The sequence below is a fragment of the Oncorhynchus mykiss genome, chromosome 1 (genome assembly GCF_057628025.1).
Source record: "Oncorhynchus mykiss isolate SJ-2025 chromosome 1, ASM5762802v1, whole genome shotgun sequence".
Lineage (NCBI taxonomy): Eukaryota > Metazoa > Chordata > Actinopteri > Salmoniformes > Salmonidae > Oncorhynchus > Oncorhynchus mykiss.
The window spans coordinates 46,248,230-46,268,853 of NC_143022.1; the positions used below are offsets into that span (position 1 = coordinate 46,248,230).

General features: G+C 40.6%; 2 protein-coding genes across 2 annotated transcripts in view; one reads left to right on the plus strand and one right to left on the minus strand.

Moving 5' to 3' along the window:
- Positions 1-9,764: 9,764 nt before the first annotated feature.
- On the minus strand, positions 9,765-17,637 carry cyp2x9 (cytochrome P450, family 2, subfamily X, polypeptide 9). The gene is made up of 9 exons (XM_021602445.3): positions 17,068-17,637; positions 15,787-15,949; positions 15,443-15,595; positions 15,137-15,297; positions 12,360-12,533; positions 12,082-12,220; positions 11,731-11,918; positions 11,467-11,608; positions 9,765-11,379 (listed from the first exon to the last, which is right to left on the minus strand). Exons 1-9 carry the CDS (start codon positions 17,227-17,229, stop codon positions 11,195-11,197), a joined length of 1,467 nt encoding a protein of 488 aa, XP_021458120.1. The 5' UTR covers positions 17,230-17,637; the 3' UTR covers positions 9,765-11,194.
- Positions 17,494-20,624, plus strand: part of e2f4 (E2F transcription factor 4) — a 28,518-nt gene continuing 25,387 nt past the window's right edge. The window contains exon 1 of the mRNA XM_090232227.1: positions 17,494-18,660. Coding sequence (XP_090088353.1) covers positions 18,505-18,660 — 156 coding nt within the window. The 5' untranslated portion in view covers positions 17,494-18,504. The remainder of the gene's footprint in view (positions 18,661-20,624) is intronic.

Here is a 20,624-nt window from a genome sequence, read left to right on the forward strand (position 1 = left end):
GTGTTTTCCTTGATGGCCAACATTTTAGTCTCATCTGACCAGAGTACCTTCTTCCATACGTTTGGGGAGTCTCCCACATGCCTTTTTTCTTCAAGCAATGGATTTTTATGGCCACTCTTCCGTAAAGGCCAGCTCTGTTCAATAGACAGATACTCCAATCTCTGCTGTGGAGCTTTGCAGCTCCTTCAGGGTTATCTTTGGTCTCTTTGTTGTCTCTCTGATTAATGCCCTCCTTGCCTGGTCTGTGAGTTTTGGTGGGCGGCCCTCTCTTGGCAGGTTTGATGTGGTGCCATATTCTTTACATTTTTTATAATGGATTTAATGGTGTGTGTGTGTATGTATATACTGAGATCATGTGACAGATCATGTGACACTTAGATTGCACACAGGTGGAATTTATTTAACTAATTATGTGACTTATGAAGGTAATTGGTTGTACCAGATCTTATTTAGGGGCTTCATAGTAAAGGTGGTGAATACATATGCACGCACCACTTTTCTGTTTTTTATTTTTTTTGAAACAAGTCATTTTTCACTTCACCAATTTGGACTATTTTGTGTATGTCTATTACATAAAATCTAAATAAAATCCATTTACATGTCAGGTTGTAATGCAACAAAATAGGAAAAACACCAAGGGGGATGAATACTTTTGCAAGGCAATGCATATTACAGAATGTCATGATCGTCGTAATGATTGGACCAAGGTGCAGCGTGGTAGGTGTACATTATCCTTTAATAAATGAACACGGAACAAAAACAACAAACTACCAAACGAACATGAAGCTACTGGTGTGCACAAGCAACTAACTGTAGACAAGATCCCACAAAACACAATGGGGAAAATGGCTACCTAAATATGATCCCCAATCAGAGACAACGATAAACAGCTGTCTCTGATTGGGAACCATACCATACCAGGCCAACATAAATCATTAATCACCTAGATGACCCACCCTAGTCACTATCACGCCCCAACCAACACAGAGAATAAACAGCTCTCTATGGTCGGGGCGTGACACAGAAACACTACAGACAAGACAGAACTCTCCGATCTGAACAGCCATTCAGTGGTCCTGGTAGTCTGGGTAGAATAAGAGCAGAAGAAAACATGAGCAAAATTGAAATAAGAGACAACAGTATATGTGAAATACTTAACATAATAAAGAAATAAGATGATGAGATTGGTAACTACATAATATACTACCAACCTAATCTTGCTCTGTCTTTGGCCAGCTTCTCCATGAACTCCTGGCAGGGGAGGGTGACGTTTGTCTTCACAATAAGCATGGCCTTGATGGTAGGAACAGTGAACCTATTTCTTGCTGCTGTCCTTATATCATTCATTTGGGAGAACACTCTTGACTGGTGCATTACTTCTAGGTAAGCACATGACAACAGACACCAATCTAGCCAGGTTAGTGTGTGAGATGTCATTCTCTTCGAAGTGGGTAACCACCGTGTCTCAGATGTTTTCCATTCTTCAAGCGATTCCCCCTTCAGGAACTCTTGCAGGCCGGTAACCGCGTCAAACAATGCATCCTCATTGATGGTCACATTGGGGCATTTTTCCTGCAGTGTGGCTGCTGCCTTCTAGATCTCTTCACGTTGATGTTGTATTTTTAAAAGGAGACAATGTAAATCTTTTAGATTATGTAAAAATGATCTTACAATATCTGACTACTATTGGCAGCAGCTTTACATGTCCATGATTGACGCATCAATGGACAGGGACAGAAATTCAACCTGGTCTAGGTCCGGGTGTTACCAAAGTAGTTGCCCATGTTGCTAACACGTTACTCACTATGGCGTAACTATGATTGTGTCGCATAGCGTGGTATGCAAAGACACCCTCATGCACAGCTAAACCATATTCTTCATGGGAAGGCTCTACCTTCTTGAAGAATGTGGTGACAGAGGGCATACCAACACGGGCAATCGGAGAGGCTTTATGCTTTTTCACCTGTTGATGTTCTACCCCTGTCGTTCTTCCTCCGCTGCCAATTGAAAAAGAGGAATTGCAGGGTGCAGTGAGGAACGCCACTAGATTGTAGCTTGTGCTAGCCTTGCCCAAATCTCAGTGTTATCAAGGTTGGTGTGAAACTGTTATAACGTGTTCTCTCTCTTCCCTGTTAAAGTCAATATGGTTTCTAGGTAGTGTGAAACATGTGAGTGACCATTGTTCCAGATGAGGGATTGTTGGAAACTGACATTTTTTGTAACTAACTAATTGACTTGAGCAAGTTTTTACTATGTTTATAACTATATAAGTGGACCAATTAATTGATTAGATGGAATGATTTATGAGCAAGTGTATATGTGGCCGGAGGCAAAGTACAAAGGGGGCCTGTTGCTGAGACAGAATGTTTCTATAAGGGTGAGGTAAGTCCCGAGGCAAAGGAACCTACGCAGGCCCAGAGTAGTGGCCTAGAAGATGGTAATAGTAGAAGGAGTCCTGAACCAAAGGGACAAACGCAAGCCTGGAGTGGCCCAGAAGTTAAGGTGGTTAACTTCACTATAGCATTGGCAGGAAAAATGCCTTTTAAGACTATGATCAACAATGTATTATGAATCTTAATGGACCAAATGCTTGCTCTGTTGGGTTTGTGGTGACAGCTATGAGAACCGTTCCTAACAATGAGAAGATCTGAAGGATCTGTTTAAGAGATGACAAACCTCCTGGAATGAGAAGTGACATCACTCACACTTAGGCACATACCTCCAGGTACTTTGGTGTGTTTTCCCTGGGTATGGAGTTGCATGACCTAATTCGTGACGTAGAGAAAATTGGCAATGCTACTCGAAATGCCCGGGAACATTTGAATGGGGAAATAAAATAATTGCGTAAATTGGCTCTGCAAAACAGAGAGGCTCTTGGCTATCTTTTGGCAGAACAATGGGGGGCACTTGTGCAATCATTGGCGATGAATGTTGTACTTTTGTCCCAGATCACTCTTCTAATATGACTGATCTCGCCGAATACATTGCCACTGCAACCCTCCTCAGACCTTTTGGCAGAACCCCCAGAATATGTTCTATAAGTTAAGATAGGAGACGGTGCTAGACACATGCAGGAACCAACCTATGAACCATGCCTATGTAGCTTGTCTGTGTAAGCAGTATATAAGAGAACTAACGGGACTGCCCCATAGAAGCTCACTTCAGACCCGTACTTTATGCATCTAAGTTTGACTGAGGCCTCTCCAGCTTGCTGTTAAAAAACATTTATTCATTTAAGATTGACTTCTGGTGTCCCTGGTGGTAATTTCCACAACATTAGTATGGCTGAGGGATTGGTATATAGTATTTTAATCATATTAATTCAATTGGAGACATATGTTCAGAAACCGATCAAAGATATGACAATTCTAGTCTATCAAAAGCTTTTTCTGCATCAAGATGTATAACTGCCAAAGGAGCTTTGGTTTCTGATGAAGCATGTAAGATATAACAGACGACGCCGGTTATCTGAGAATAATTGTATTTTAACAAACCCGAGACGGGACGACAGAATTTTTGAAAATAGGTTCATATCTGTGAGAGCACTGGATTGTTGGAAAGCGTATGCCACCTTTCCAACAACCCAGTTCGTCAACTTTTTACCCTGCTAGAGCTGCCCCGGTCAACTGTAAGTGCTGTTATTGTGAAGTGGAAATGTCTAGGACCAACGACGGCTCAGCCGGGAAGTGGTAGTCTACATAAAGCTCACAGATTGGGACCGCTGAGTGCTGTAGCGCGTAAAAATCATCTGTCCTTGGTTGCAACACTCATTGTCGAGTTCCAAACTGTCTATGAAAGTAACATCAGCACAAGAACTGTTCGTCGAGAGCTTCATGAAATGGGTTTCCATGGCCGAGCAGCCGCACACAAGCTTAAGATCACCATGCACAATGCCAAGCATCGGCTGGAGGGGTGTAAAGCTTGCTGGCATTGGACTCTGGTGCAGTGGAAACGCGTTCTCTGGAGTGATGAATCACGCTTCTCCATCTGGCATCTCGACGGACGAATCTGGGTTTGGCGGATGCCAGGAGAACGCTACCTGCCCCAATGCATAGTGCCAACTGTAAAGTCTGGTGGAGGAGCAATAATGGTCTGGGGCTGTTTTCATGGTTCGGGCTAGGCGCCTTAGTTCCAGCTAAGGGAAATTTTAACGCTACAGCATATAATGACATTCTAGACGATTCTGTGCTTCCAACTTTGTGGCAACAGTTTGGGGAAGGCCCTTTCCTGTTTCAGTATGACAATGCCCCCGTGCACAAAGCAATGTTCATACAGAAATAGTTTCTTGAGATCGGTGTGGAAGAACTTGACTGGCCTGCACAGAGCCCTGACCTCAACCCCATCGAACACCTTTGGGATGAATTGGAACGCCGACTGCGAGCCAGGCCTAATCGCCCAACATCAGTGCCTGTCCTCACTAAGGCTCTTGTGGCTGAATGGATACAAAGCCACGCAGGGATGTTCCAACATCTAGTGGAAAGCCTTCCCAGAAGAGTGGAGGCTGTTATAGCAGCAAAGGGGGGACCAACTCCGTATTAATGCCCATGATTTTGGAATGAGATGTTCGACGAGCAGGTGTCCACATACTTTTGTTCATGTTGTGTGTGTATATATTACATAACTCAAATATACTTACTTAAGAAAATGTTTCCCGACAAATGACAAATTAAAACACATCTGTGTGTCAAACACAAATATAAAACAAATGATAGCTGGCTAGACTAACTACCGGTCTAAAAAATTGACATGGCCTATTGTCAGCTAATTGAGTGACTGACATAACGAGAGAAACTGTTGATGCACAACCAAATTTCGAAATTGCACCTGGTGTATTCTTACTCTCAATAGTAAGTTGAGAGGGGCCCTAAGTAACCGCTTATATGGCTTATGCCTGGAGCTGGCCCTGACTACCTAGCATGCTATTTTGTTGCTAGTAACCACATGACAAGCCATGCTGGACAATGCTAGCTTGGCTAGGTTACCATGGCTAGTTAGGGAATGTTGGCCGTGACTCATCCTTTTCTTGTGTTTGTGGCCAAAGCATAAATTACAGGGGGAAAAAACACTTTAAAAACTTGTTTGCGATTTCCTCGTATGAGGTGACCTCACATACTTTGGCCAGATGTCTCATTGGCTAAGTTGGCCAATCAGCTGTTTACCGGTATTTGCCAACACCATTTTGTTGTTTGCGTACAGCCACACCATTCAAACACAGAAAAGTTGCTTTTTAACATAATACATTTTTTTTATTTTGGAAGGAAGACAAGTTTACTCATATTGTAATTAATTATATGTCATATTTCATACAAATCTGGAAACAGTGAACAGCTACTTTAAGCTACCTAAACTCCAGGTAGCTGTCAGCGAAGTCCATTGGTTTACTAGGAACTCGGATCTTCTTACGCACAGTGACCATGTCAATGGCAATCTGTTTACTGGATTCTACAAGTTAAGACAGGAATCCATACTTTGGTTTTGTGTACCTGGCCACTGTCTCCAAATGCTCAGTTTGGATTGGATTTTTACCACATGTGCAAAAATGTTTACTTTTGGAGACAGTGGACCAGATAAACAAAACCAAAGCATGGATTGCTATCTTACCTTGTCCATAGACTAATTACAGGGCAAGGAAACCATTATGCAAATTGGGTGAAGTATCCCTTTAAGTCCAGGTCTGACTAACATGAAGTGATAAACCTATTAAATTGGTATAATACCATAGCCCAGGGTCCATTAGTGATCTTCGCATTCTCAGTGAAGATAAGAATAAAGAACTTAAGAAAGCTGTCACCCTAATCATAGCGGGACCCAGATAGTACAAGATAAAGGATATTGAATGAAGATTTATGGAAGATAGTGTGAACGTCCATTGTTTTCCCTGTACAAAATACAAATATATAGTAGTATTTATTCATGATGAAATCAGTTAGATTACTAATATGATACGTTTCTTTACCACAAAGACAGATTCATGTCCATTTTAAATGTTCTACTTTCGTACCAACACTTTTCTCCAAGGGTGCAATGATGTATGATGTCTCCTCCAGAATCCTCTCCTCCATTGACTTCTTTACCAGACCAAAGTTTCTCAGGGTCATCAGGGTGAAGAGACGTTGCTCTCACCAGCGTGAGCCCTATTTCGAAAGAATGAAACCTGGGGAGGGGATTTTTTAAAATCGAGCAGCTTACATTATATGATTTTGAAGAAAATAAAAACTATAATCAGAGGGTAGTTTCAGGAGCTCTGCACAGTAAATAAAAAACGCATCATTTCTAAATTATTAAATGTATTTCTGGTTGATTCTAAAAATAGAAGAGTTTTTGTTGCTATTACCTTGTGGAGTGGTTGAGCATAAGGTTTTGGGATCTTCCTGTAAAGTCCACAGCCTTGGTAACCAGGGCCTCCTTCATAGATTTAAGCACATTGAGAATCACAGCTGGCCTTCCACCAATATAAAGTCTGAAAACCTTCCCAGAGTGATCTGCCAACTACTTGGGAAAGGGCACATGAGGACACATTGCATATAACACAGTAACACTGTGATTACAAGCGATGCAAGATAACATCACCCTTTGATGAAGAAATGACAATACAAATATGAATAAGAATAAGAAATATGAATAAGAATAAGAAATAAAAGGAACAAGTAATTAAAGAGCAGAAGCAAAATAACAATAGCGAGACTAAATACAGGGGGTACCGGTACAGAGTCAATGTGCGGGGGCACCGGTTAGTTGAGGTAATATGTACATGTAGGTAGAGTTATTAAAGTGACTATGCATAGTTAATAACAGAGAGTAGCAGCAGGGGGGGGGGGGGGGGACAATGCAAATAGTCTGGGTAGCCATTAAATGTTAAATTAAATGTTCAGGAGTCTTATGGCTTGTGGGTAGAAGCTGTTTAGAAGCCTCTTGGACCTGGACTTGGCGTTCCGGTACTGCTTGCCATGCGATAGCAGAGAGAACAGTCTATGACTAGGGTGGCTGGAGTTTGACAATTTTTAGGGCCTTCCTCTGACACCACCTGGTATAGAGGTCCTGGATGGCAGGAAGCTTGGCCCCAGTGATGTACTGGGCCGTACGCACTACCCTCTGTAGTGCGTTGAGGTCGGAGGCTGAGCAGTTGCCATACCAGGCAGTGACTGTAGAACCTTTTGAGGATCTGAGGACCGATGCCAAATCTTTTCAGTCTCCTGAGGGGGAATAGGTTTTGTTGTGTCCTCTTCACAACTGTCTTGGTGTGCTTGGACCATGTTAGTTTGTTGGTGATGTGGACACCAAGAACTTAACGTTCTCAACCTGCTCCACTACAGCCCCGTCGATGAGAATAGGGGTGTGCTCGGTCCTCCTTTTCCTGTAGTCCACAATCATCTCCTTTGTCTTGATCACGTTGAGGGACAGGTTGTTGTCCTGGCACCAAACGGCCAGGTCTCTGACCTCCTCCCTATAGCCTGCGTCATCGCTGTTGGTGATCAGGCTTACCACTGTTGTGTCATCAGCAAACTTAATGATGGTGTTGGAGTTGTACCTGGCTGTGCAGTCATGAGTGAACAGGGAATACAAGAGGGGACTGAGCATGCACCCCTGAGGGGCCCCTGTGTTGAGAATCAGAGGATGTGTTGCCCCCGACCTTTACCGCCTGGGGGCAACCCGTCAGGAAGTCCAGGATCCAGTTGCAGAGGGAGGCTCCTTGAAAGCGGCAGCTCTAGCCTTTAGCTCAGTGCTGATGTTGCCTGTAATCCATGGCTTCTGGTTCGGGTATGTACATACGGTCACTGTGGGGACAACGTCATCGATGCACTTATTGATGAAGCCAATGACTGATGTGGTGTACTCCTCTATGCCATCGGAAGAATCCCGGAACATGTTCCAGTCTGATAGCAAAAGAGTCCTGTAGCTTAGCATCTGCTTAATCTGATTCCTGCTTTAATTTTTGCTTGTAAGCAGGATTCAGGAGGATAGAATTATGGTCAGATTTGCCAAATGAATTGACGAGGGAGAGCTTTGTATGCGTCTCTGTGTGTGGAGTAAAGGTGATCTATTTTTTCTCATTCTATGTATTTATTTATTTGAATTCATTAGATTTATGTTTACTGTTATTGTATTTTAATTTGTCTCATTTAGAAAACGTAGGACTATTGCATTTTCACACCTTTTTTAAATTTTATTTATTTAATATTATTTGTTGAAATGCATCTCTTGTAAGAAATGTGCTCTATAAATAGTTTTATTAAATTTGGATCTTCACAAATTGATTCTAATTAAATAGCAGCCATTTTGATCCAGTTTTGAGTTAAAGGCATAACTTGGTCCTTGTCACACAACCCCATTTACACATTTTCAACTGTATTAAGGTTTCAACACCTATCGTCACGCACAGAAGAACAACGTCTGGATATTGAAATCATGTCATGTTTTAACTTACTTTCAACATTGTCATTATGTTAATATTTACAGGTCTGATAAAAAAAAATCTATCAGGCTTATTGGCAGCTACAGTTAAAGTCGGAAGTTTACATACACTTAGGTTGGAGTCATTAAAACTTGTTTTTCAACCACTCCACACATTTATTGTTAACAAACTATAGTTTTGGCAAGTCGGTTAGGACATCTACTTTGTGTATGACACAAGTAATTTTTCCAAAAATTGTTTACAGACACATTATTTCACTTTTAATTCACTGTATCACAATTCCAGTGGTCAGAAATTTACATACACCAAGTTGACTGTGCCTAATTGACATCAGTTGAGTCAATTGGAGGTGTACCTGTGGATGTATTTCAAGGCCTACCTCCAAACTCAGTGCCTCTGCTTGACATCATGGGAAACTCAAAAGAAATCAGCCAAGACCTCAGAAAAAAATTGTAGACCTCCACAGGTCTGGTTCATCCTTGGGAGCAATCTCCAAACGCCTGAAGGTACCACGTTCATCTGTATATGCAAGCATAAACACCATAGGACCACGCAGCCATCATACCGCTCAGGAAGGAGACACGTTCGGTCTCCTAGAGATGAACACACTTTGGTGTGAAAAGTGCAAATCAATCCCAGAACAACAGCAAAAGACCTTGTGAAGATGCTGGAGGAAACAGGTACAAAAGTATCTATATCCACAGTAAAACGAGTCATACATGTGTATATCGATACAACCTGAAAGGCCGCTCATCAACGAAGAAGCCACTCCTCCAAAACCGCCATAAAAAAGCCAGACTACGGTTTGCAACTGCACATGACCTCAATCCTATAGAAAATGTGTGTGCAGAACTGAAAAAGCGTGTGCGAGTAAGGAGGCCTACAAACCTGACTCAGTTACACCAGCTCTGTCCGGAAGAATGGGCCACAATTCACCCAACTTATTGTGGGAAGCCTGTGGAAGGCTACCTGAAACTTTTGACCCAAGTTAAACAATTTAAAGGCAATTTGACCAAATACTAATTGAGTGTATGTAATATTCTGAATGTGATGAAAGAAATAAAAGCTTAAATAAATCATTCTCTCTGCTGTTATTCTGACATTTCACATTCTTAAAATAAGGTGGTGATCCTAACTGACCTAAAACAGTCAATTTTTACTGGGATTAAATATCAGGAATTGTGAAAAACAGAGTTTAAATGTACTTGGCTAAGGTGTATGTAAACTTCAGACTTCAACTTTAAGTTTGGTTTTATTTTACCTTTATTTAACTAGGCAAGTTGTACTATTATAAACTGTCCATGAACTATGTGAAAGGTGCTGTGTTGATAAAGTACACTGCAGTAAAATATCCCACATTACATTTTTTATTTAGAATTCATCAAGCCACAGATTCCCACAATAAGTTTTGAAAGTACTATCCCATAAAACTGGTACTGAAAGCCTATTAGTATAACTTTATTTCAACAAGGAACACAGACTGAGACCAAGGTCTCTTTTACAGCCCTGCGTACACGTTTACACATACAGTTCAGGTACAATGATTAAGAAATTGCACAAGACAAACAAAACCATCACAGATAACACAAAAAACATACAGCAGCAGATTTTTACATTTACACATCGGTTATTCCCCTAACTTGTTATCCACCTAACAGGTTATTCCCCTAACAGGTTATTCCCCTAACAGGTTATTCCCCTAACAGCACAAGAACTTGCATTACCCAAAACAGTTACAGGCAATACAAAAATAAAAATCCTCTAATAAATGTTTAAAATGGGCAAGTGGGACAAGAGTCTCAAGTTTAAGTTGAGTCTGCAGGCTATTCCATAGGCAAGGAGCGTAACAGGAAAAGGCAGCCATACCCAACTCTGGAAACCGATTGGGCCTCAAGTGTAATCCATGCTTGAGACTTGTTTTTTAGGAATTCTAATTCTAATATTGATGAGTGATGATAAGAAGGTAGTTTATTCAGAAGTGCTTTATAGACAAACACGAGAGCATGTTGTTCTCGTCTCATGGACAGCGAAGTCCAACGCACATTTTGATATAAAACACAGTGGTGAGTTCTGTAGCTAACATCCGTAATAATCCTAAATGCGCAATGATAAGTAGCATCCAGCGATTTAAGTGTTGATGCCGTAGCATGCACGTTGATAATATCCCCATAATCTATAACAGACATAAAAGTAGCTTGCACAATTTTTCTTCTATTTGTAGAGGACAAACATGTTCTGTTTCTAGAGGAAGCCTAGCTTGATTTTTTGCCGTTTACAAAGTTTGTCAATATGCATTTTAAAAGACAGGGATATGGTTGGATGATAAACTAAGTATATTTATATGCAGAGACCTTATTCAGGTCTCTGCATAGGTCTCTTGAACCTATTAAAAATCATAAACTGTGTTCTTTTCAGCTGTACAAAAGACCCTTGTAATATCTTAAAATCTGTCTCCAATAGTGATAATGCTTGGTCAGCCGTTGAAGCGATAGAGTACATGACAGTGTCATCAGCATATAAATGAATTTGACACTTTCTTATCTCATCACCGATATTGTTTATGTAGAGAGTGAACACTATAACATCAGAGATTCCCCATCAATGGTGTGTGTAATGAGTCCTATATTACATATTCACATAAGCAAATTGTGACAAATGAAAAACAAAAATGTGTTAAGCACAAATACATATAGATAGTTGAATTAAGTAGAATAATTACAATATTACATGTTATATTACACCAATTCTATTTGATCTCTGTCTAGAATAGCTTCCTCCTAACTAGTTCCCTCTCAGTCTAACACCCAGTCTGTAGGGTTTGGGGGACAGGGTTACACCAAACACAGGGGTGTAGTCAGGTTCCCCCGCATCCTCAGGCCAGACAAACTTGAAGCGTCGCAGCAGAGTGACCATGATCAGGAAGAGCTCCATGCGAGCGAGTCCTTCTCCAAGACACATTCGGGGCCCTGCAACAACAACAAACTGTATGTGCCCTTTATGTATTATGATGTCAACAACATCAGTGAAGCACTTTGTTTTGCTCTATCCCTCACCTGCAGAGAACGGCATAAAGGCCTCGGGCTTCTCAAACTCGCCCTGCTCGTTCAGGAAGTTTAAGGGGTTGAACTCATGGGGGAACTTCCACTGACCCTCTTCAGACAGCACAGAGGTAAGGTTTGGAATGATCAAAGTGCCCTGCAAGTAAGAAATGGAGAGAGAGGATGAGACATATCCAAGTGGAGAAGAAATAAGGAACATTATGTTAGAGATTTTGAAATGAGAAGACAAGACATTTTAGATGTATTGCTGCTTCTCACCTTTGGGATACTGTAGCCCATCACCTCAGTGTCTCTGGTGGTGCTATGAAACACACTGAGGGGGACAGTATTGGCGATGCGCTGACTCTCGTGGGTCACTGCCTGAGTGTAAGGCATCCTGTGCCTGTCCTCAAAAGATGCGTGTTCTTTCCCCTCCAGTACCGTGTCAATTTCCTGCTGACACCTCTCTGAGAAGACCAAAGGGAAGGGATTTTGTCAACAAAAGGACTTAAGGCAAAAGTGCTTATCAAAATTGCTTGACACCTTTTTGTTTTAGGAATAAGCTACAACAACTCTATTAGTAGAAAGACAATTTCTGAATGTCAGCATTAGAAGATAAAGCAAACAGACCCTGAATCTCTGGATGGGTCATGAGGTAGAGGAAAGCAGTGAGCAGTGTGTTGGAGGTGGTGTCTGTTCCAGCAAAGTGCAAGTCCAGGACGTACATTATGAGTTGGGCCTCTGAAAAAGAAGATCCATCCTCTCCTCTCTGGTGGGGAGAGTACAGCAGTGTCAGACGAAAACTGTGATGATTTTGAAGGCACTGTACAACCTAGTCATAATGATAGATGATGTGGTCAAACCCGCTAATCTAAGCACTTCAACTCCCATAAACAAAATGAACACACTTTGTCTAGTTCATCCAGGTAGGAGTCAATGAAGTCCCTTGGCGCCCCAGGAATCCTGGTTTCCTTATGCTGAGTGACGAGTCCAAGAGACATCTGTCTGCAACAAATTGCATTTTGAAAGGCCTTCTGGAATGGCAAGGGAAGGTGTCGGAGCATGGGCAATGTGTCGTAAAGCTGTGGAGAAAGACCAAGTAGTGAGTCAGAACTACTATTGCACCATCCATTAACTATGCTTCCATGAACTTTTCCTGTGATTTATTTTGTCGACATTTAGTAAGTGTGCATAAAAAAAATAGATGTGACAATTGCCTGCTAGGGTGCGTTTCCATTTAACTATCTTGTGTCGATGAAAACAGCTGGACGCAATGACGTCACGATTAAAATACATACAGACATACACTTATATATCGCAAATATACACACACACACACACACACACATACATTATAGTTGAAGTCGGAAGTTTACATCTTAGCCAAACACATTTAAACTCAGTTTTCACAATTCCTGACATTTAATCCCAGTAAAAATCTCTTGTCTTAGGTCAGTTAGGATCATCACTTTACTTTAAGAATGTGAAATGTCAGAATAATAGTAGAGAGAATTATTTATTTCAGCTTTTCTTTCTTTCATCCCAGTGGGTCAGAAGTTTAATACACTCAATTAGTATTTGGTAGCATTGCCTTTAAATTGTTTAACTTGGGTCAAACGTTTTGGGTAGCCTTCCTCAAGCTTCCCACAATATGTTGGGTGAATTTTGGCCCATTCCTGGTGTAACAGAGTCAGGTTTGTAGGCCTCCTTGCTCGCACACGCTTTTTCAGTTCTGCCCACACATTTTCTATGGGATTGAGGTCAGGGCTTTGTGATGGCCACTCCAATACCTTGACTTTGTTGTCCTTAAGCCATTTTGCCACAACTTTGGAAGTATGCTTGGGGTCATTGTCCATTTGGAAGACCAATTTGCGACCAAGCTTTAACTTCCTGACTGATGTCTTGATATGTTGCTTCAATATATCAACATAATATTAATTCCTCATGATGCCATCTATTTTGTGAAGTGCACCAGTCCCTCCAGCAGTAAAGGAGCCCCACGCTTCATGGTTGGGATGGTGTTCTTCGACTTGCAAGCCTCCCCCTTTTCCCTCCAAACATAACGATGTTCATTATGGCCAAACAGTTCTCTTTTTGTTTCATCAGACCATAGGACATTTCTCCAAAAAGTACGATCTTTGTCACCATGTGAACCGTAGTCTGGCTTTTTTATGGCGGTTTAGGAGCAGTTGAATTCTTCCTTGCTGAGCGGCCTTTCAGGTTATGTCAATATATGACTCGTTTTACTGTGGATATAGATACTTTTGTACTTGTTTCCTCCAGCATCTTCACAAAGTCCTTTGCTGTTGTTCTGGGATTGATTTGCACTTTTCGCATCAAAGTACGTTCATCTCTAGGAGACGGAACACATCTTCAACGATTAGCAAACACATCCAAGTATAGCTCCTTCCTGAATGGTATGACGGCTGCGTGGTCCCATGGTGTTTATACTTGCGTACTATTGTTTGTACAGATGAACGTGGTACCTTCAGACGTTTGGAAATTGCTCCCAAGGATGAACCAGACTTGTGGAGGTCTACAATTATTTTTGAGTTCTTGGCTGATTTCTTTTGATTTTCCCATGATGTCAAGCAAAGAGGCACTGAGTTTGAAGGTAGGCCTTACATCCACAGGTACACCTTCAATTGACTCAAATTATGTCAATTAGCCTATCAGAAGCTTCTAATGCCATTACATCATTTTCTGGAATTTTCCAAGCTGTTTAAAGGCACAGTCAACTTAGTGTATCTAAACTTCTGACCCACTGGAATTGTGATACAGTGAATTATAAGTGAATAATATGTCTGTAAACAATTGTTGGAAAAATGACTTGTGTCAGGCACAAAGTAGATGTCCTAACTGACTTGACAAAACTATAATTTGTGGAGTGGTTGAAAAACGAGTTTTAATGACACCAACCTAAGTGTATGTAAACTTCCAACTTCAACTGTACACACACACACACACACACACACACACACACACACACACACACACACACACACACACACCTTAAAGTTACATTACCCAGTTAGGCAAATTGCACATTAATAAATTGCCAATAGCCCGTAAGACCTCCCACCTATCTATTTAATGTCTTAGTTAGCCCATGAAAGCCGGCATGTATAATAATTTTCATGTGCCAATGTATTGCCACGGCCCATGCCATGGGGAAACTTGCACTCCTGTAGATCTGAAATAATTGGATGGTGAATCTTGCCAGCCAACTAGAAAAGCAAGGCAAAGCAATTGAGATATTATTGAAAGAAAAGCTATTTGTATAGTTGAAAACATTGATTTCGCAAGGCGTAGGCATTTAGAATTAAATGTGGAGTGGAGCTTTAGTTACGCGGTGACAGCCTGTGCCCCGTGTTCCCTTCAAAATGATTTGGCAATCATTTATTAGAAAAACACAATTTCCATCATCATTTGTCGCAATAAATAAAGTTAGACAAAATAATAATCCACCTGTCGAATGGTAAAAATGTGATTTTTTTTGTTGTTGAGACATTTTTTACATTTTTTATAAACCTGGGTCAATAGAAGAAACCTGCATAACGATCTACCATCCATATTTACTTTCAAACCAAAAGGTGTGATTTACAGGAAGCAATGTAATTAACATTGTTCTATGCTGTTTTATGTAAGTATACAGTTACCAAAAAGCTGTAATTATGTATAATACCATAGCCCAGGGTCCATTGGCGATCTTTGCGTTCTCAGTGTAGAGCCTCACGAAGGTCTTAAGAAACTCATCATTATAGTCATAACGCGACCCAAAGAGGACAAGGCAGATGATATTGGATGCAGCATTGTGGAAGAGAACCTGTGGGTTCATGGATTTTCCTGTGGAAAAATAACAGTATTACTTTGATAAGAGATACTTTGTTCTCTTTAACGTTGAGCAAGAGGGTAATCTGTATAAGGACATCTGTTAAATGGCTATGTTCCTACAAAACAAAACACAATTTTATATGTTCCACTTTCATACCAACGTTTTTCGCCAAGGGTGCAATGAGGTGTGATATCTCCCCCAGAATCCTCTCCTCCATGGACTGCTTCCCCAGACCAAAGTTTTTCAGGGTCATTAGGGCGAAGCGGCGATGCTCTTTCCAGTTGGAGCCATAATCCACAAGAATGACACCTGGGATAGTTTATTACAATAGGTAAGTCTTTTTTGACATATCAATCAAATTATAATTATGTTCTAAAGGGCAAAAAAAATGGAATAGAAAGAAAAGGCTGCTTCAGAATAGAGCTCTTCACAGTAATAGATTCAAATGTTTTCTTGTTGATATCAATAATGTCCTGTACTGTATTTTTTGATAATATTACCTTTTCCTTCTGTGACATGGTTGATCATAAGGTCTTGGGGTCTTCCTGCAAAATCTGCAGCCCTGGTAACCAGGGCCTCCTTCATAGATTCAAGCCCATTGAGAATCACAGCTGGCCTTCCACCAATATAAAGACTGAAAACATTCCCATAGCGCTTCGCCAACTACAGAATGGGACATATTAAAGGATTTGTTCACTATTTTTAAACCAAATCTTTTTTTTTTTTAAATGTAAATGGCATGTTATGGAATGGTCCAGACACTTTTTTAGTCAGTTAATTTGGTTTTGAGAAACTATCCCCAACCACAATAAACTTTCATCATTGCTCATTCTGCAGTATGGGAGCTACAGGAAAACATGAACTGTGTAATTCCAAACATTATCCGTAAAGTTATACTCCATTTGTGCAACTTAGCTGCTTCTCCGTGTAACCAGGGCAGCACAGCTGGTAGGGGGAAACCGCTCAAGTCGTGAAAATTGATAAAGTTCGGAATTACACAATTTCATGTGTACCACATCTAAAGATCTGCATCACTATACTGAGAGGTTTGTCATTTCTAAAAGGGCGTATTTGGATGGTTTTGGAGCCTTTGTTGATGTTTTCCATAACTCCCATACTGCAGAACGAGCAATGTGGAAGTGAAATCGCAAAAACTAATGTCTCTGGACTCTTCTAGAGACCCTTTGGGGCAGAAGGTAGCCTGAGTGTTGGGACAGTAACCGAAAGGTTGCTGGATCGAATCCCCGAGCTGACAAGGTACAAATCTGTCGTTCTGTCCCTGAACAAGGCAGTTCCCCGGTAGGCCGTCATTGTAAATAATGATTTGTTCTTAACTGACTTGTCTAGTAAAATAAAGGTAAAATAAAATAACTAAATGTAAAAAAATTCTATATCATGCCATTTACATGAAAAATGTAGATTTGGTTAAACAAAAGTGAACCAATCCTTTAAGAATATTAAAGTTGCATAGTGAAAGGCTATTTTGTTAATGAAATTGTTGAATTGAGTAAAACTGTGATTAGAAAATCAGTTCTTTGTCATACCAAGGCCATCAAAGTATGGATTTAAGATTACAGGAAACAAACAGCATACAGAGCACCACTTATTACGCAATTATAGACATACGTGCAAAGGTTGCTTAGATACAATTATTTGATAGATGTTATGTTCATATTGCAAAAAGGAAATATAAATTTAACCTGACACATCCAAGTAATGCTTATTGATTCTTCAGGAGAGTTAAAATAGCATAATAGAGTTTTATACAAGGCATACCATACCTTCTCCAGGTCTTTCATAGGATTCCCCAAGCTCAGATGCAGCAGATTCCCAAATATTGGAATGGGTTGTGGACCAGGAGGAAAGTTTGGGGGTCTATTAACCTTCAAGAAGAAGAAGAGGAGGCAGATGCATATCCACAGCAGAACGAACGACCCCAACATACTTGTTGTTCAGTTACAACCACAGCAGTGACTGCACTCTGCTCTACTCTTTTCCAAAGCTATAGACATGCGCGTACACGGATGCGCGTAGTCGTCCAAAGTTTAAACATAAATTTTCACTAAAAACTAGTTGTGTTGTATAGACGACTCTAATTATCACACTTGTCCTTGTCACTAGCTAGGTTTCCATCCAATTTTCATGCGAATATTCTAAAATATACACGTTTTCCCACCAGTAAAAATCAGTGCGTGATGACGTAATACACACAGCATTTACTTTTTCGCTTCAATTTTCGTGTATTTTGTACCGAATACAAATCTAAAATTCAACCTGTTTCCATGGCATTTTCAACTCTACCGATATGTGTCACAAAAACGGTTGTGTTGAATAGCAAATGTGTCTACTCTGGTCTTGGCACGTGCGCTCTAGCCAACAGTTTGCTGATACAGTACAAGTAAACTGTGCTGGTAGGCTAGTCTACATTATGAGATTATTATGGATAAAAGCGATAATATTTTTCTTTGTCAAACGGCTATATTCATTGGAAAGGAGCATCAAGATCACCGTGCACTTTCACCACCCTGTGAAGTTAATCCTAATTTATTAGCCTAATTAACCGCATCCCACACACCATAAAAGAAAATGGAGATAATGTCGAGATGCATTTTACTGTGGAGATCAAGTTTATAAATTGTCTGTCTGGGCTGATGTGATTAGACAGTGGATTGTGCAGTTTGATGGAACAGAGTGGAATAGACACCGGCTGGAATGCGGACCCGCCCGTTGTACAATGCATCAATATTTGCGCAAAAAGGCGTAGAATTATGGTCTCATTTATCAGATGTGATCAGGCAATATTAACATATTGCTAACTGTTTTCATAGAAACAGTTTTCTTTCTTGTCAAGTACATCGATTACATTTTACAGTGTAGTTTTTCTAAGTAGCTCATATTTTGCAGACGGCCCCTTAGCTTCAGTTTCACTAACCAATTAAACCAAACCATCCCAGCATACCTCGCGTGTGCAACGGCTTCTGACTTTATGCTCATTTAAATATTTTGTAGGCCTGTTCTGGATTAACAGGTCAAGAGTCTGGACCACATTGGATTCTCCTACCATTACCGTGCAAAGCACTTTATATAGTCAAACAAAGCACGGCGTGTGATAGAGGCTACCTGCTGAAGCTAGCTAACGTTGGCATTGGCTAGCAAGTGAGTTCGGGACTAAACGGGGAGGCAGCTAGCTACGGATCTGAATAAGACTTCGTAATCAGATGGAACTGGAGTCGGGAAGAACCGAACTTGGAGCTATGGGAGATTCGCTTCAACCTCAAACCCCAAGTCGACACGAGAAGAGTCTAGGATTGCTTACAACAAAATTTGTAACTTTGCTACAAGAGGCCAAGGATGGAGTTCTAGATCTGAAAGCAGTAAGCATGCTTCACTCTTTGTTGTTGACACGCGGATGTCAATTTACCTTGTGTGGCTAGCATTGCTAGTTGCCAGCTCATCAGTGATACGTTGTGTCAAGTGTTTATTCTATTTATGTCTAACGAGGTCATTGAATAGTTCAAAGCTTGTTTTAGCTACCTAGCCCTTCCTCTGAACTTACGAAAAGTTGGACGTGTGTGTTGTGAACAACATTAGCGTGAGCAACAATGTAGTTCGCCTTCAAAATAAAAGTCCCAATCGAAACTGATGCAAACGGATACAAATAGTGTCGTCATGCCACAATTGAACTAGATAATGCTAAACAAAGTTGGAATGCTGTACTGTGATATAAATTCAAATAAGACAATAAGTTAAATAAAAAAAATAAAAAATTATTTCACACTGGATGCATTAGACTTCAGAATTGCATTGGGACATACTTATATTGCAATGTCAAATCAAATTTGTATGTCACATACACATGGTTAGCAGATGTTAATGCGAGTGTAGCAAAATGCTTGTGCTTCTAGTTCCGACAATGCAGTAATAACCAACGAGTAATCTAACAATTCCACAACTACTACCTTATACACACAAGTGTAAAGGGATAAAGAATATGTACATAAAGATATATGAATGAGTGATGGTACAGAACGGCATAGGCAAGATGGTATCGAGAACAGTGTATACATATGAGATGAGTAATGTAGGGTATGTAAACATAAAAGTGGCATTGTTTAAAGTGGCTAGTGATACATGTATTACATCAAGATGCAGTAGATGGTATAGAGTACAGTATATACATATGAGAAGAGTAATGTAGGGTATGTAAACATTATATTAAGTGGCATGGTTTAAGATGGCTAGTGATACATTTATTACATCCATTTTCCAGTATTAAAGTGGCTGGAGTTGAGTCAGTATGTTGGCAGCAGCCACTCATTGTTAGTGGTGGCTGTTTAACAGTCTGATGACATTGAGATGGAAGCTGTTTTTCTGTCTCTCGGTCCCTGCTTTGATGCACCTGTACTGACCTCGCCTTCTGGATGATAGCGGGGTGAACAGGCAGTGGCTGGGGTGGTTGTGTGGGTGGACCAATGTACAGCCTTACCTACGGCTCTTAGGTTCATGAAATTTGGTGTCAGCCGACTTTGTGACATCCACGTCGTAGCTCTTATTGCGGGACTATAACTGTGAGAAATCACCTCACAATTCAGTCTATTGTGTGTATTGGACATTCATATTGCAATGTACAGCCTTACATATTGATCTTGGGTCCATGAAATGGTACGGGACTCTGAAACCACTGCAAAATGAGTAACATTAAGCTCACCAGTCAACCTATGTGTTTTGAACATTCATATTGCAATGTATAGCCTTACCTGTGGATCTTGGGTCCATGAACCATAAGGTAGGCTGATACCCCATTTCAAGAACCCAAGATCCATAGGCTATACATTGCAATATGAATTTCCAATACGCACAATAGTCTAAATAGTAAGGTGATTCCCACAGTTAAAGTCCCGCGATAAGAGCTACGACACTAATATTTGTGTGACACTCTTTTTAGAATTGGAATCTGTGGGTGACAAGGACCCAAGATCCATGGGTATGGCTGTGCAATGCAATATTTTTGTCATCTTTTTAAATTGAACCTTAATTTAACTAGGCAAGTCAGTTAAGAATACATTCTTATTTACAATGACGGCCTACTGGGGAACAGTGCGTTAACTGCCCTTTTCAGGGGCAGAACACCAGATTTTTACCTTGTCAGCTCAGGGATTCGATCCAGCAACCTTTGTTACTGGCCCAACGCTCCAACCACTAGGCGACCTGCCACCCCCCCTCAATGCAATTCTGGAATCTAATACAAACAGTGTGATTTCAACATATTGTTCGATTTTTATATAGCGTTCCAACCATTTTTTTTTGTTGCATTATCGAGTCCAATTGTGGCATGAAT